This window comes from Delphinapterus leucas, chromosome 1, assembly GCF_059928025.1.
Source record: "Delphinapterus leucas isolate spDelLeu-1000000601 "Yukka" chromosome 1, BTC_Dleu_Yukka2, whole genome shotgun sequence".
Classification (NCBI taxonomy): domain Eukaryota; kingdom Metazoa; phylum Chordata; class Mammalia; order Artiodactyla; family Monodontidae; genus Delphinapterus; species Delphinapterus leucas.
This window is the reverse complement of record NC_143129.1, coordinates 78,477,533-78,491,946: the sequence shown is the minus strand read 5'-3', so window position 1 is coordinate 78,491,946 and position 14,414 is coordinate 78,477,533. Positions and strand designations below refer to the sequence as shown.

General features: G+C 49.4%; 1 protein-coding gene across 1 annotated transcript in view; it reads right to left on the bottom strand.

Annotated features, from left to right (window-relative positions):
* The window catches only part of PMVK (phosphomevalonate kinase), a 37,755-nt gene extending 26,379 nt beyond the window's left edge, over window positions 1-11,376 (bottom strand). The window contains exons 1-2 of the mRNA XM_022559551.3: window positions 3,095-11,376; window positions 856-919 (exon numbers count right to left, since the gene is read on the bottom strand). Coding sequence (XP_022415259.1) covers window positions 856-919; window positions 3,095-3,189 — 159 coding nt within the window. The 5' untranslated portion in view covers window positions 3,190-11,376. The remainder of the gene's footprint in view (window positions 1-855; window positions 920-3,094) is intronic.
* Between the last annotated feature and the right edge of the window lie 3,038 nt (window positions 11,377-14,414).

The window sequence follows — 14,414 nt, the reverse complement described above, 5'->3', positions numbered from 1 at the left end:
GCCATGAGCACAGGTCCCTGGAAGGGTGCGCCTAGAGGTCAAGGACAGAAATGTAAGCGAAGATCAGGCTCTTCATTGTGTGGGGAGCTAATCCCACCCTCCAGGCTCCCTTTCTGAAGTCTAAGATCCTGAGAGTTCCTATTTATTTTTTGCAGTCCTATTTTTTTTTAATCTACATGGTTCAAAATTCAAAAGATAAACATCGTTTACAGTGAAAAATCTCTCTCCCTCCTCTGTTCCCCAGCCATGTAGGTCCCTTCCCTGGAGGCAGCCAATGGTCCAGTCTCTTATGTATCCTGCCCAGGCTTTTACACATCCCAAGCACCTAGAACGGTGCTGAATGCACCCCATAAATATTTGTTGAATGGCTAAGTGTATGAGCAAATATATTTACAATTTTCCCCATTTTTATACAAATGCAGCATTCTCTATACACTGTTCTACATCTTGCTTTTGTCATGTGATTAAATTTCTAAGGGGAGAATTCCAAGGGTTGTTGCAGGCCAGCTTTAATGGGGGAAGTGGGGGTGATGTGTGTCATATTTTTTGAATAAGGGGACAGACCCTTACCAATAACATGGCATCATAGCTGCCAACTCGCGTCTACAGCCTTTTCTGGACACACTTTCCTGAACACGCTCTAGGGAGGTGGCCTGAAGTGAGTAAGGCCGATGGGAAAGAAACTTAAACAGAAAATGCCCCCAAAAGGTCCACTTATAGAAAGCGGAGAGCCGTCTGCCACCCTGCCAAAAGGAGCCAGAGAGATGCTGCTAGTGACTCAAGCAACAGCACAGCAACCAAAGCTCAGGAGCTGGCTTCTTCCAACCCACCAGATGCCACAGAACCACCACCTACCTGAGCATACTGCTTCTTGAGTGGACCAGAGAGCCGGAGGACAGCACACACGTCAGCTCCAAGTCTGTGAGACAGGGAGATCCGAACCCCGTTAACCTAAAGCTTCCAGGCCCCAGCAGAGTGAAGCCCCATTTCTGCTACTGGCATCTATATAATTTTCTCAGGTCTCAACTTCCCTGATTTCCTCATCTGTAAAATGGGGATAACAGTTTCTTTTCTGTCTCCCACAGGACTATTATGAAACTCGAATGTGAAAGAGCCCTGAAACTAACAGGGAAAACAAATAAAAGCATAATTATAGTGTGAACATCCTAGCAATATTCTGGCTGGATTCAGTTGCTGCTGGGCCCCTGAACTAGTTCTCTCACAGCCAGGGGTATCTCAGTCTCAACTGACTTCGTCACCACACATAAATAACTCATTCATTCAGTTGTTCAATTTGCTCAGCCAACCATTTGTTGGGTTCTATATTTGGATCCAGGTGATACGAATGTGAATAAGATACATGATTTCTGCCCTGACCTTGAGATGCTTACAGATTCACTTAAACACTGACATGGTGAGATAGATGTTCTTATTTCCATGTTTCAGATGAGGAAACTAAGGTTGAGTGAGGAAAAGTGACTCACCCAAAGCACCGTTGCAAGTAACAAAGCCAATATGGGTAAAATAAATATAAAAGCCAATATTTAATTCCTATGCCTTTACTAAATGCCAAGAATTGTTCCAAGCCCTTCATGTGCGTTATCTCATTTAATCCTTACAATCACCCTATTATTATCTCCATCTCACAGATGACAAAACTTTCTCATGAGAAACTTGTACAGGCTTCCCTAGTGGCGCAGTGGTTAAGAATCCACCTGCCAATGCAGGGGACACGGGTTTGAGCCCTGGTCCGGGAAGATCCCACATGCCCTGGAGCAACTAAGCCCCGTGCGCCACAACTACTGAGCCTGCGCTCTAGAGCCCACATGCCACAACTACTGAGCCCACGTGCCACAACTACTGAAGCCCACGCACCTAGAGCCCGTGCTCTGCAACCAGAGAAGCCACCGCAATGAGAAGCCCGCGCACCGCAACGAAGAGTAACCCCCGCTCGCCACAACTAGAAAAAGCCCGTGCGCAGCAACAAAGACCCAACACAGCCAAAAATAAATAAATAAATTTATTTATTTTTAAAAAAAGAAAAGAAACTTGAACAAGATCACACTCGAATAAGTGGTTGAGTCAGGATTTGAATCCCAGCAGTCTAATTCCAGAGCCTGTGCTTCTGATCGCGAATTGATTTATGTGTTGGGTGGTAAGAAGAAATGTTACTTAGGAAAAGGTGGCGGATACTTAGTGGTGAAAGATTAGGGCAGCAAATTCTGCCCTGGGCTTTTCCGCAACCTCTTAGAACCCCCATGGTGTCCCAAAGCAGCCTCCTGTTACCCTCACCACACTGGCCTTCAAGAGGAGGGGAGCCCCACTCCACGTTCTCAGGCTTCTGTGCTCTCCTAGCCCAACAAAAATACTCCCACACAGAACATCTTGCTTTGGGAGAAAACCTGAGCAAAAGGTATTATTAGGAGAAGCAGTGAGGTAAAGCAAAAGGAACCCATTCCTTGGAGCTAGGCTAAAGCTGAATTTGAGTTCTGGATCTACTGATTACTTTGTGTTTCTGGCAAGTTTGGGTTTGGGTTTTTGTTTGTTTGTTTTTAACTTTTCAGAGTCTCAGTTTCTTCATCTGTGAAATGGAGATACTGATTAATAATACCACGCAGTACCTAACAACACTATGTGACACACAATAAAGGCTCAGTAAACCGCAGCGATTAGGTGGTGTGTTGGGCAAGGATTCGTCTTTGAAGTCTGATACAACTGAGGTGTGGTCTGAGGCAAATCTTTTATCTGTGACTCAGTTTCCTTTTCTGCAACCATCACCTCGCAACACTGTCTGGAGGATTAAGAATGATGTATAAAAACGTGCCTTGGTAGTAACTGTTACTAATGCTTCTTGGAGAGACCTACAGCTTACAGTCTTCGGAGAGGTGGCCCCCTGGTTCTTTGAGGCGGGCGTGTGCAGACTGCTGTTTTACGTGACGGTGACAGTCCTTCACTTCTCGCCGCCCAGCGCTCCTTCTGCCCTGCAACCCGAGGACCTCAACTCCAAAGCTCACTCCATCACACCCCAACATACCCCTCGTGTCACGTGATTCGGGGTCGCCCCGGCCCTCCCCCTTCCCCGCCCCGCGGACACCTGCTCTGCAGCGCCTCGGTCACGAAGTCCTTCCCGGATTTCCTCTTCCCGCTGAACAGCAGCACCAGCCGCGGGGCGCCTCCCAGCGGGGCCATGGTGCCGCCACCCTTTGAGATCCCTAAAACTGACACTTTTCCCTATCCCTTAAATCAGGCCACCTGGCCCAGAATGGAGGCGGCCACTCGGTGGAGCGGCAACAAGGAGGGGTTCCGCCCCCGTCTTCTTCATGGCCGTGGAGAGGACTGTCAGCCCGCACACGTGCTTCCGTGACTTTAAATTAAAGCCTGCACAAATGGATTATGGAGAGAAAGAAGGTTACTTCCTAGGGCAGCCTTCTAGCCTATACAAGCTCCCCTACCAGAACTCATTTGGAACCGTCCAACCCGCCCAGACTCTGACGTCACGGTCCCGCCTTCTTAGCTGACACGCGTGACACGTTGGGGGGCGGGAATTGGACGCAACTATTTTCCTCCGAGGGGGGGCTGACGTCTTAAAATTTCCTAAGTGAACCTCACATTGCCTTCCACACAACCCTACAAACATGAAAAAAAAAGAATAAACGTGTTCATGTTGAGAAAGTTTTCAAAACTACCTGTTTATCTGTGCATTTTAATGCATGTGCTAAAGCAAATCCGTATATGCCCCACAGGGAAAATAGGTCTTTCTGGATATGAAATGAGGCGAGGACTCGAGGGGTGTGTCTGGTGACGTCATGCTGGGGAGGAGCTTAGACAAACGCGTTACTTTATCGTTAAACGGGTTTTATAATTGGAGAGGCCGCTACAGTTCGACCCTTTAAGCCCAGCGAAAAGATTCACATCGCTCTTCTAGCCGCAGCCTCCTTTCCAAAGGTTTTCTGAAGCGAGAGAGCTTGGAATGACATCAATAGAATAGGTTTAAAAGGGGCTTTGAAGCCACCCCTGGACGAGATTACCTAGTTGGGTTTTTTGGGGGGTTTTGTTTTCTGTTTGTTTGTTGAGATTACCTAGTTTTATCTGGGGTCTAGCTCTCAGCCAGGAGTTCAAGGGGCAAAAATAAGTGGTGGTGATCTGCCCCTTTCCTGAATTCCCACTTCTGCCCACAGCAGCTGACAGCTAGTCCCAGTTAAGTAAGTGGAGTCATCTTTAGCTATGACTCGCTGCCCTGTATCTCTCTGAGCTTGTCAAAACAGAGCCTGCAAGCCATTACTGCCTCCATTTTACAAGCTATCATATCAAGATAACTGAGGTTTTCTTTGGGAAAAACCATTAATTCTCTGAATATTGAAAAGATGGCACAGGAGAAGCTAAGGAAATTAGAATGGTCAATGGTCAGGTGCACAAAAATGGACTTCGGGAAGGTCTTTTTTCTTGTAACTCAGAAAGCACTGTACATATCCATGCGCTTAGAAGGCAGCATGGAGTTGTAATCCCGGCTCTGACACTTCGCAGGGATGTAGCCACCTCACAGGGTTACAATAAGAAGGAAATGAGGAAAAAAATGATAAAGTACAATAAAAATGCTTTGTATATTCTCAAGTATCATCCAAATATGGAGTTATTTATTCTGAGCATTGTGTGATTTCAAAGTTTATACTCCAACACAGGATCAGATTTCCCAGCTCACCTTCAACAAGCGTTTATTTGGGACTCCACTGAAAGCACCAATCCCACCTCTGCCAGCAGAGACTAGAAAGGATTAACTGCACTCACCCTCCTGCTTTCCTGAGTCATCACTAAGAAGTCAGAACTCCAGAGTCTCTTCCCTCACCTGACCAAACTACACCCCACCCCTTCCCCACACCCCTCCTAGAATAAAGACCCCTGGAATTCCCAGTGATCAGAAAACATCCCCCACACCCCAGCCTCTTCTCAGTAGCTCTCTCCTGCTCCCTGCCTCAACTGACCCTCACTGTCCCCTATTACCCTCCCAGGGGAGGACTCTTATTCTCCCCCAGCCCTCAGACCTCAGCATACATAAACTTGGTGTCTGTCGTCTCCCTCTCGCCCCATTTCAGCTTCCAGACCATCCCTCCTCTGCTTCTTGGAAAACTCTGGCTTCTCTAAGACTCATACCACCTGGCTGAGCTACCCTTTTCCCCTCTTCAGTGTTGACAACCACCATTCCTGATGCTCGTTCTCATTGTACTGAGACTCAGCCACTGGCACCTTGTCTTCTTGTCCACCCGGTTCCCATCGTCATTCTCAGTGATTTCACTATCCGAGTGGTCAGCCCATCCAACACCCTGACAGCTCAAAGCCTTGACCTCAGATGTCCAAAGGCTTTTTCTTCCTCTCCTCCTCAGACACCAGCTCCCATGGACACACCCTGGGCCTTGTCATCACCAGAAACCATTCAACCTGCAAATTCACACACCCATCCACCCTACCCTCCAAGGTCACTTGCTCAAGCACTCCCCAGAGGAGTGCTTCCCTCCCAGGGCCCATGAAACTCTTCATATGTTATCTAACACCTGCTCCTCCTTCCTTCCACAACCAAAGGGAATATCAAATAAGTGAATATGTGTGGAAAGCTTTCCTGATCTGTACAGGACGGCACAAATGTGAGGCACTATTTTTAGGGTAGAACCGTCTGGTCTAAAGGCCAGGCTGCTGCAGAGGGTGAGGCAGGAAAGGGGGAAGGAGCAGGAGTGCCTGACAGGAGCGGAGACCACCCAGGAAGGGAGCGGCCAGATTTCATGGGGACTGAGATTGGAAGCCAGAGATGCCGGACACTGCTGCCCGATGAGGGTTCCGGAAGATGACACTTGAGGAAGCCAGTGCTGGCCCCTGAAAACAGAGAAGTGCCCCCAGAACTCAGGAATACAGTTACCTCTGAGAGTCACCCCTCACTAAAGGGACGGGCCATTTAAAGAGAGGCTTGCCTCACTGACTCAGAAGACAGCTTAGAAGGAAGCCCTGTTTGAAGGAAGCCTGCTCACTTTATTAACACACCCAGAGACAGGATGAGCCTGCAGGGGAGCAGCTCATACAGCTCTGCAGAGCCTACAAGAGGGAGGAGCTGGCCTTGTCAGTGCCCCTCCAACCCTGCCCAGGCAGAGGGAATCCCAAACAGGAGGTACCAAGGTCTGCCCCTCCAGGGCAAGCCTGTCCCACAGTGGAACCAGACGCCATCCTGGCTCAGCAACACCACCAATTACCCTTGCTTCAGCTCCATGCTCTGGTTCCAGTTTATCTTCCCATGGTCGTTGTCCAACTGACCCAAGCATTTCCCTCTGCTGGAGTGGTCAGTGTAAATGTGACTTGTGAATCAGTCCTCATGTGTTTGACCATCACTGCTTCAGGGGCAACGGAGCCTGGCAGATGAAGGACAGAATGCGGTAGGGTTGTAAGGAAGTAGTACAACAGGGAAAGAAAAGAGGGCGAGTCTGAGTCTATGAGAAGATGATGGAGAGAAGTCCATTCATTCATTCAACATGTATTTAAATGTCTAAAACGTGCCGGGTACTGCTAGAGATGCAACAATAAACCAAACGGAGACTACTCTCAGCATTTATTCTCATGGGAGACAGGCAATTTCAAGAGAGCTTAAAAAGGGAGCATGAGGGACTTCTCTGGTGGCGCAATGGTTAAGAATCCGCCTGCCAATGCAGGGGACACGGGTTCGAGCCCTGGTCTGGGAAGATCCCACATGCTGTGGAGCAACTAAGCCCATGCGCCACAACTACTGAGCCTGCACTCTAGAGCCCACAAGCCACAACTACTGAGCCCACGTGCTGCAACTACTGAAGCCCACACGCCTACAGTGCGTGCTCCGCCACCAAGATGAGAAGCCTGCGCACTGCAACAAAGAGTAACCCCCACCCGCCACAACTAGAGAAAGCCCACACGCAGCAACAAAGACCCAACGCAGCCAAAAATAAATAAATAAATTTATTTTTTTTTAAAAAAGGGGAGCATGAGAGGGACTCCCCTGGCAATCCAGTGGTTAAGACTCCGCCCTTCCAATGCAGGGGGTGCAGGTTCGAGCCCTGGTCTAGGAACTAAGATCCCACATACTGCTCGGCACGGCCAAAAAAAAAAAAAAAAAACATGGGACATGAGAGCCTTCATCCCAGAATTGGAGAGGGAAAATTGATATAAATTACCACTTGCAGGATGCTCTGGTATAAACTGGAAATGGCTCTATGCATCCTCATAGATGTTGTTCCCTCTGCCTGAAACACGCTTCCCATCTTTTCGCCGTGAAACAAACTCCGACTTGTACTTTAACAGTTAGCTTGTTTTGCCTCCTTCAGTGAGCCTTCCCTGTCCTCCCACCCCATCTGACGTAGACACCTGTTTTCTATGCTCCTGATTGATACACCCTATGCTCACCCCTACATAGCATCTTACACTACATTGTAACTGTCAATTTACTCACTTCTCTCCCCCAGATAGCTAATAGTTAATATTTATTGAGCCTTTACTATGTGCCAGACCTTTTCTCAATCATATGACATAAACAATACTACCCCTACTTAAAAATGAGACAACCGAAGCTCATTATAACTAAGAGATTTGCCCAGGCATTCACCAAATAGATTGCTGTACATTGCCCCCAACCCTGGGATCCCACACCAAAGAGAAGGGGCAAAACAACTTCCAAACAAACAACTGAAGAATCTGACACTTAGGGTCCCACTCCTCTCATGAACCCCCTCCCCCAAATTCTTTAAGTACCCAGTGAGGATGAAGCCAGAGGAAATAGAAGGTATGCCCAGCTCTCACTTTGTCCGGTTCTCTAGCTTTAAGAAATGCATCAGGCAGAAGATGTCCCTGGAGGTGAGAGGCTGCTCGCTCAAGGGGATGCCAGGGGAGCAACCAACCTTCCACCAGACAGTGTGCCCCCTCCAGCAGACCAATGGAAAGTTGGATTCTCCTGTTCAGTCCTTGGTCTACAAATTATTTCCATCACTGTAAGGTAGAGATTTTACCTTCATTTTTATGGCTAAGGAAACTGAGGCACAATTCAATGAATATTGTACAGCCAAGATAAAATTTGAGCAATCTGTAAATTAATATATAGAAAAACAGGGGCTTCCCTGGTGGCGCAGTGGCTAAGAGTCCGCCTGCCAGCTCAGGAGACATGGGTTTGAGCCCTGGTCTGGGAAGATACCACATGCCGCGGAGCAACTAAGCCAGTGCGCCACAACTACTGAGCCTGCGCTCTAGAGCCTGTGAGCCACAACTACTGAGCCCATGTGCCACAACTACTGGAGTCCGCGCACCTAGAGCCCATGCTCTGCAGCAAGAGAAGCCACACAATGAGAAGCCCGCGCATGACAACGGAGAGTAGCCCCCGCTCACCACAACTAGAGAAAGCCTGCGTGCAACAACGAAGACCCAACACAACCAAAAATAAGTAAATAAATTTAAAAAATAATAATAATAATAAGTTGATTTTTTAAAAAATAAATTATTAAATATATATATATAGAAAAACATGCCTCTAGCATTCAAAGAGCATCTACTACAGCCGGTAAATACTTTTAACTTCATACTCCTGTTTTATCACGTCCATAATGTAGACAAAGCACTATGCAAAAAGTAAATGAAACATAGAATAACCATTTGATGAGCAATTCCACTTCTGGGTATATATCCAACAGATTTGCACGTAAGTCTCAAACAGATATAAAACTCTTGTTCATAGCAGCACTAGTCACAATGGTCAAAAGATGAAAACAATTCAAATGTCCATCAACAGATAAATGAGTAAACTAAATGTGATACATATTTACAATGGAATATTATTCAGCCTTACAAAAGAATAAAATTCTCATACATGCTATAATAATAATGATGATGACGATGATGATGATGTAGGCAAAGCAAGGATCCTCCAATTTTCAAAAGAAATAAGCTCCAAAAATTTAACTAACATACCCAAGGATGGTGGCTACATCTGAATCTTGAATACAGTGAGAGAACAGAGATTCTTCTTTAAACAAAGATTCATGATTTTGAGACATAGTTTTGTTTTTCCATTAGATTATTTTGCGGTGAATGTAACCTTGTAGCTGGGGAACAAACACCACTTCAACTACTATGAAAGAGTGATTTAGGGGAGTTCCCTGATTGCCTAGAGGTTAGATTCTGGGCTTTCACTGCCGTGACCTGGGTTCAACCCCTGGTCAGGGAACTGAGATCCTACAAGCTGCGTGGGGAAGCCAAAAAACAAAAAAAAAGCGATTTATTGATTTCATTTGACTTATTTAATAGTCAGTGATAAAGGTTGATGTTTATTTTCTCTTTTTTTGATTTTTATTTTATATTGGAGTATAGTTGATTTACAGTGTTCTGTTCGTTTCAGGTGTACAGCAAAGTGATTCAGTTATACATATACATATATCCATTCTCTTTCAGATTCTTTTCCCATAAGGTTATTACAGAATATTGAGTAGAGTTCCCTGTGCTATACAGTAGGTCCTTGTTGGTTATCCATTTTATATATAGTAGTTAATCCCAAACTCCAAATTTATCCCTCTGCCCCCACCTTTCCCTTCTGGGACTGTTATTTAACAATCTTAGTGATAAACGTTGATGTTTATTTTCCAAAGGATATTGAGACACGTGCCTCAGAGTCAGGAGCTAAAAGTGGTGGAGCCAGGTCTGTGTGGCTCCAAAGCCAGCATTTTCCCAGCCAGGGCAGCCCCCTGGACCTGCAGGTCTGGCCTCAGCAGGCAGTGGCCACTCCTTCCCATGTTTCTCCCCTCAACACTGAACTCAACACCCACCAGGTTGCTGGAAAGAATATCAAGTGGTACCAGCCCAGGGCCAGGCACAGAGTATAAGTGCTCCGTAAGTGATTGACAAATAACTAAATGAGTGAATGAATGGGGGCTCTTAGGCAGAGAGTTGGGGAGCCTGGATTCACTCCTGAGGCTAGAAGGGCCCTTTATGGGTATCCTCAAGCCTGAAAACTCATAACCCCACACTCAGTTGCTCTGGTTCCAGGGCTGCTCTCAGAGGTCCCTCTCTCCCTCTCAGCCCTGTCCACCGCAAGGCCACCTTCCTGTCCCTCCCACTGCTGCCCCCCTGTGGCCACCACCAGGCATCTCTTCAGAAGGAGCCATGAGTGAAGTCAGTGCTCATGGGGCAGCAGAGGAAGACCTGCCTTGGAGCAAGCCGCTCCTCCAGACCTCACCTCAGAGCCTAAGTGCCAAGCACGAAGAGCCAGAGAGAGGAGCGGAGGCAGGAAGAACAGGGGACTCTTAGTCAGGCATCAGCAGCCCTGGGCTCTGGTCTCCACTCTGTCCCTAGCAAGCTTTGTGACCTTGGACAAGTCACTTCCATCTCGGGGCCTCAGTTTCCACCTCTGAACAACAAAAGAGGTAGGACTGATGCCCATGACAGGCCCTTCCAGGGCTGGCCTTCTACCCACAAGCTGGGGCCAATCAGGTGGCAGCTGGTGGTCGGAGAGGAAATGCCTCCAGGGCCAGGTGCCCCAAGTAGCTGAAGGACCCCACAGATGGGAGCTCAGATATTGTATCCAACCCCTGGGTCAGCTCTGGGGAAGGGGGTGTGGCAAGCAGCAGTTCCAGACACTTCAAATGCCCACTGGTGTCCTAAGGGCTGCCCGGGGGCCAGTCTTCCTCCACCGTCACTGTCCAGCTATGACAGGACCTGAGGCAAGTCACCTCCTCTCTCACTCAGTTCTTCATCTGTATAAAAGAGAGAGATTCATGGCATTCCCGTCTTTAAGGTCTACTCCGTGAGATAAAAGGTAGAGAAAAGGCTCTGAAAGTTCCCAGCCCTGGGAGATGAGAGGGGTCTCCTGTTTTTCTGCAGGCCTCATGCCACGGTTCCTACACTGGGCCCTCCCTACAAAACTACCCCAACGAGGGCCCAGGCCACATTCCAGATGAGCAAGCATTTCTGGCAGATCTGTTTGGCCCATGAGTGACTGAGCTTCCAAAGGGGGCCGTCTAACACTTCCCTCTGAGCGGTGCATGGCTTCAGGTTTCTGCCCGTCGTGCCCCACCCAATGACCTGTCGCTTTGACTTTGAAAAGGGTCTCAGTGATGACCTCAGTGGACGAGTCACTCCCCTCTTCTGGGTGTCTCCCATCTGGCCCAGTAAAGGTAAGTGTACAGACTGGTAAGAATTTCTCCAAAGGGCCCCTGCCCTGGAAAGGAACGTGGGAGTGGGGTGGGGGGTAGGAGGGACACAAGGACTGGGAGGTGGGGACAAGCAACTTGATGGAGCAGAGGGGAGACCTGCCGGGAGGCTGGCTCTATCCCTATTCCACATCCTGTACAATCAAGCCCAGCAGCTTCCCCGTCCCCACCCTGCCCACACACCCCACCTCCACCTCACCCCCATCCCCTCCCCTACAAAACCAGCTTCGGCCTTTCCTCCTTCTTTCCTGATATTGCATGAGAATGCAGTCATCCACCTGTCATGAGGCTGGGAAGCTCAGGGTGTCCTTGACTCCTCCCTCTCCCTTGTCCTTGCCCCATCCAAGGCCAGTCCATTCTAATTCACAGCTCTAAATCAAGCCTGTGTGATCTCCCTTCTGAGCTGCTGGCTGACACCTCCTAACTACCTCCAATTTCACATCTCTCCATTCCACCCTTCCGGCTGCCGGCTGCCAGCTGCCCTGCACCAGTGTGTATCTCCCTTTTCATGCCCCCTGCCCCTCAGTGCCTTCAGTGGCACCCCTCCCCATTTGCTATGGTAAAGCTCCCCCCTTAGACTTGCAGGCAGGCCTGTGGGAGAACTTGCTTCCTTACAGGAACATGAACTTAACACCGTCTGCCCACCGGGCTGTTCCACCGTCTGGAATACCCTCCCCATCACCTATCCTATTATCTTCAAGGTCCAGCTCAAAGGCCACCCCCTCCTTCCTCTCCACCTCCCTGGCACCATTAAGAGAGTACTTTTAAAACTCTGCTCGGTGTTAAACTAATCCAATTAGCCTCAAGAGCAAGGATTGTGGTCCCCCTTGGGCACCTAGCACAGTGTTGGGTCTTGAATGCTAGTTGGCATCTTTTCCCCGCCAGCTCCTACTACGTGGTTTGGGAACCAACACCCTCTGCTCCCATATCATATAGTTCATATCAGTAGTTCACAGAGGCCTCGGCTTCCCCTTAGAGGTTAAGTAAAATAAAAATAAAACTTTTTTGACAGTACTCTACAGTTTAAAAGTCTTTTCCTCTGTCTTTGGGTGACTCCCTCCATCATCACAACAACCCGCGAGGGGGGATCCACAGTCTCACTTCAGTGATGAGAAAGCCTAGCCCTAAAGCGAGGAGGCCCATAGGTGCACAGTGGTGGAGACCGGAGACGGTTTCCTGATTGAAAGCTTGCCCGGGCCACAGGTCTAGCTAGTTAGAAGAGACCTGGCCCAGGATAAAGAACGGGTGAGCGGGGAAGGGGCCTGCTTTGGTTCTATATGGGCAGGGCCTATTCTGGAAGCCAAGGGCTACCAGAGAGACGGGCAGCAACCTTAAAGGAAGGCTCACAGAGGAGGTATAGGGAACTCAGACAACTCACCAAGAATTAGTTATAAGGAGCTTCTGTGGCTCAAACGGCTGAGTGGTGAAAGCAGAGAGGAGGGACCAGATGTTGTCTGGGTTCAGGGCAATAGCCCCATACCCACACCCTGCGGTGTCCCTTCTAGACCCTCTGTGAGCATGTGAAGTGTGAAGGGACCGGGAACGTCTGTGATCCAGAACGAGATGGGAGGAGGAGACGTCCTGACACCAGGGTGGCCCTGGGAGGTTCCCATGGCAAGAGCCCACCAATCCAGCATGTCCTTGGGCCCAGCAGAGGGGGCTGGGAGTGGTTCTCAAAAGGAACACATGCCCCTGACCCTCAAGGAGCTTATGGCGTGGTGCAGGCCTGAAGGTGACCACCACCGCACTCTAGCCACCACCCCCATGCCCCCATTCACCAGATGGGTGGGAGTGAAAGGCAGGAGGGAAAAGCCAGGGCCTGGAGGACCTGGGGAGGCAGGAAGAGACGGAGAAGATCCTGGAGGGGGTAAGGGCTGGAGGGAGCAGTGGTGAGAGAAGGCTGAGCTGAGGGCAACGGGAAAGGGGGTGAGGCTGAAGAATGAAGGGCAGGGATGGGAGGGAGGAACAGCAGGTTGGGGGACAGCAGGGAAATAAGTTTAGGGAACTGGCCAAAGGAAACAGAATTTTTCCATTTGAGAGGGGAAGGCCCAAGAGGACCCGCTGGGCCGCAACTCCAGTGATTCCCCGAAGGCACCCCAGAGCTGAGCTCTTAGTTGGGGAAGTTCCCAGAGGAAAGGGCAGAAGAGCCAAGTGCTTAAAATACCAAGTGCTTAAATTGGAAGGGCCCAGACCAGACCCTGGAGGCCAAGCCGGGCCGTGTGGCAGAGTCCAGGGGGTCTACACACAGGCTCTCCCCGCCCCTGCATGGCCAGGAGCTGTCCCCCAGCTCCAGCCTCCCTTGGCTCATCTCCACATGCTGGGCCTATCACCAGAGAGCATCCTATGATCTGGGACTTGGGGTCCCCCCACTTTACCAGTGCTGCTGTGGGTGCATGGGTGTGACAGAGAGGGTGGCCTCATGGCCTGTGATGGGCATGAGGATCACCGAGACAGGGTAACCAGAATGGCCAGTGTCCCTAGTGTCCTGGCCCCTCCCCAACATACCCCTTGGGTTCATGGCTTTTTCTTCCTGATTCAGCAGTCAGAAAGCTCCAGCTCAGCAATATCTACTTCCTGAGTGGCTAAGAAAGAGGAGGGGGCTTGGGGGAACTCCCTAGCGTCCCTGAGAGTTCGTTATGCAAATGAAGGAAATGGGCCCTAGACATGAAACTGAGAAGCCCCAAGCAGCCCACACCCTCTGGGAACCCAGGGGGCCAGTTTGTGTCCCCTCCCCTCAGCACAGCCCCCTCCCAGGACACGGAATACTAAGGCCTAGCCTGAATCCAGGCAGCATAAATTTTGAGCACCTGCAGAAGGTGAGCAATGTGAACCGAGTAAAATAGGCCTCCTCATGTGGACAATGTTCCACAAAGCCAGGATGCCAAATCCAGACCTTGGCCCCGGGCCAACCTGTACTTGCTCCTCCTGACCCTCACTCCAGAAATAGAAGTCTCCTTTCCTAAAGCCCCCTTTCACTGACCCTCTGCCTTGGAGGAAGTTCTTCCTTAGGTCTAACTGCAGTCCCTCATGCTGCAGAAAGCAGGCTCCACTGGACTATAAACTCCTTAACACGCCTCTGTATTCTCAGTGCCTCACTGCCTCTGGTACACAATAGACTGCAAATGTTTGCTGAGTGAGTGGACCTCTTTTCATGCCCAGCCGGCCCCGCCCCACCCCACAGCTGAATTAAATGAGCTAATACACTTAAAGCCCTTTAAC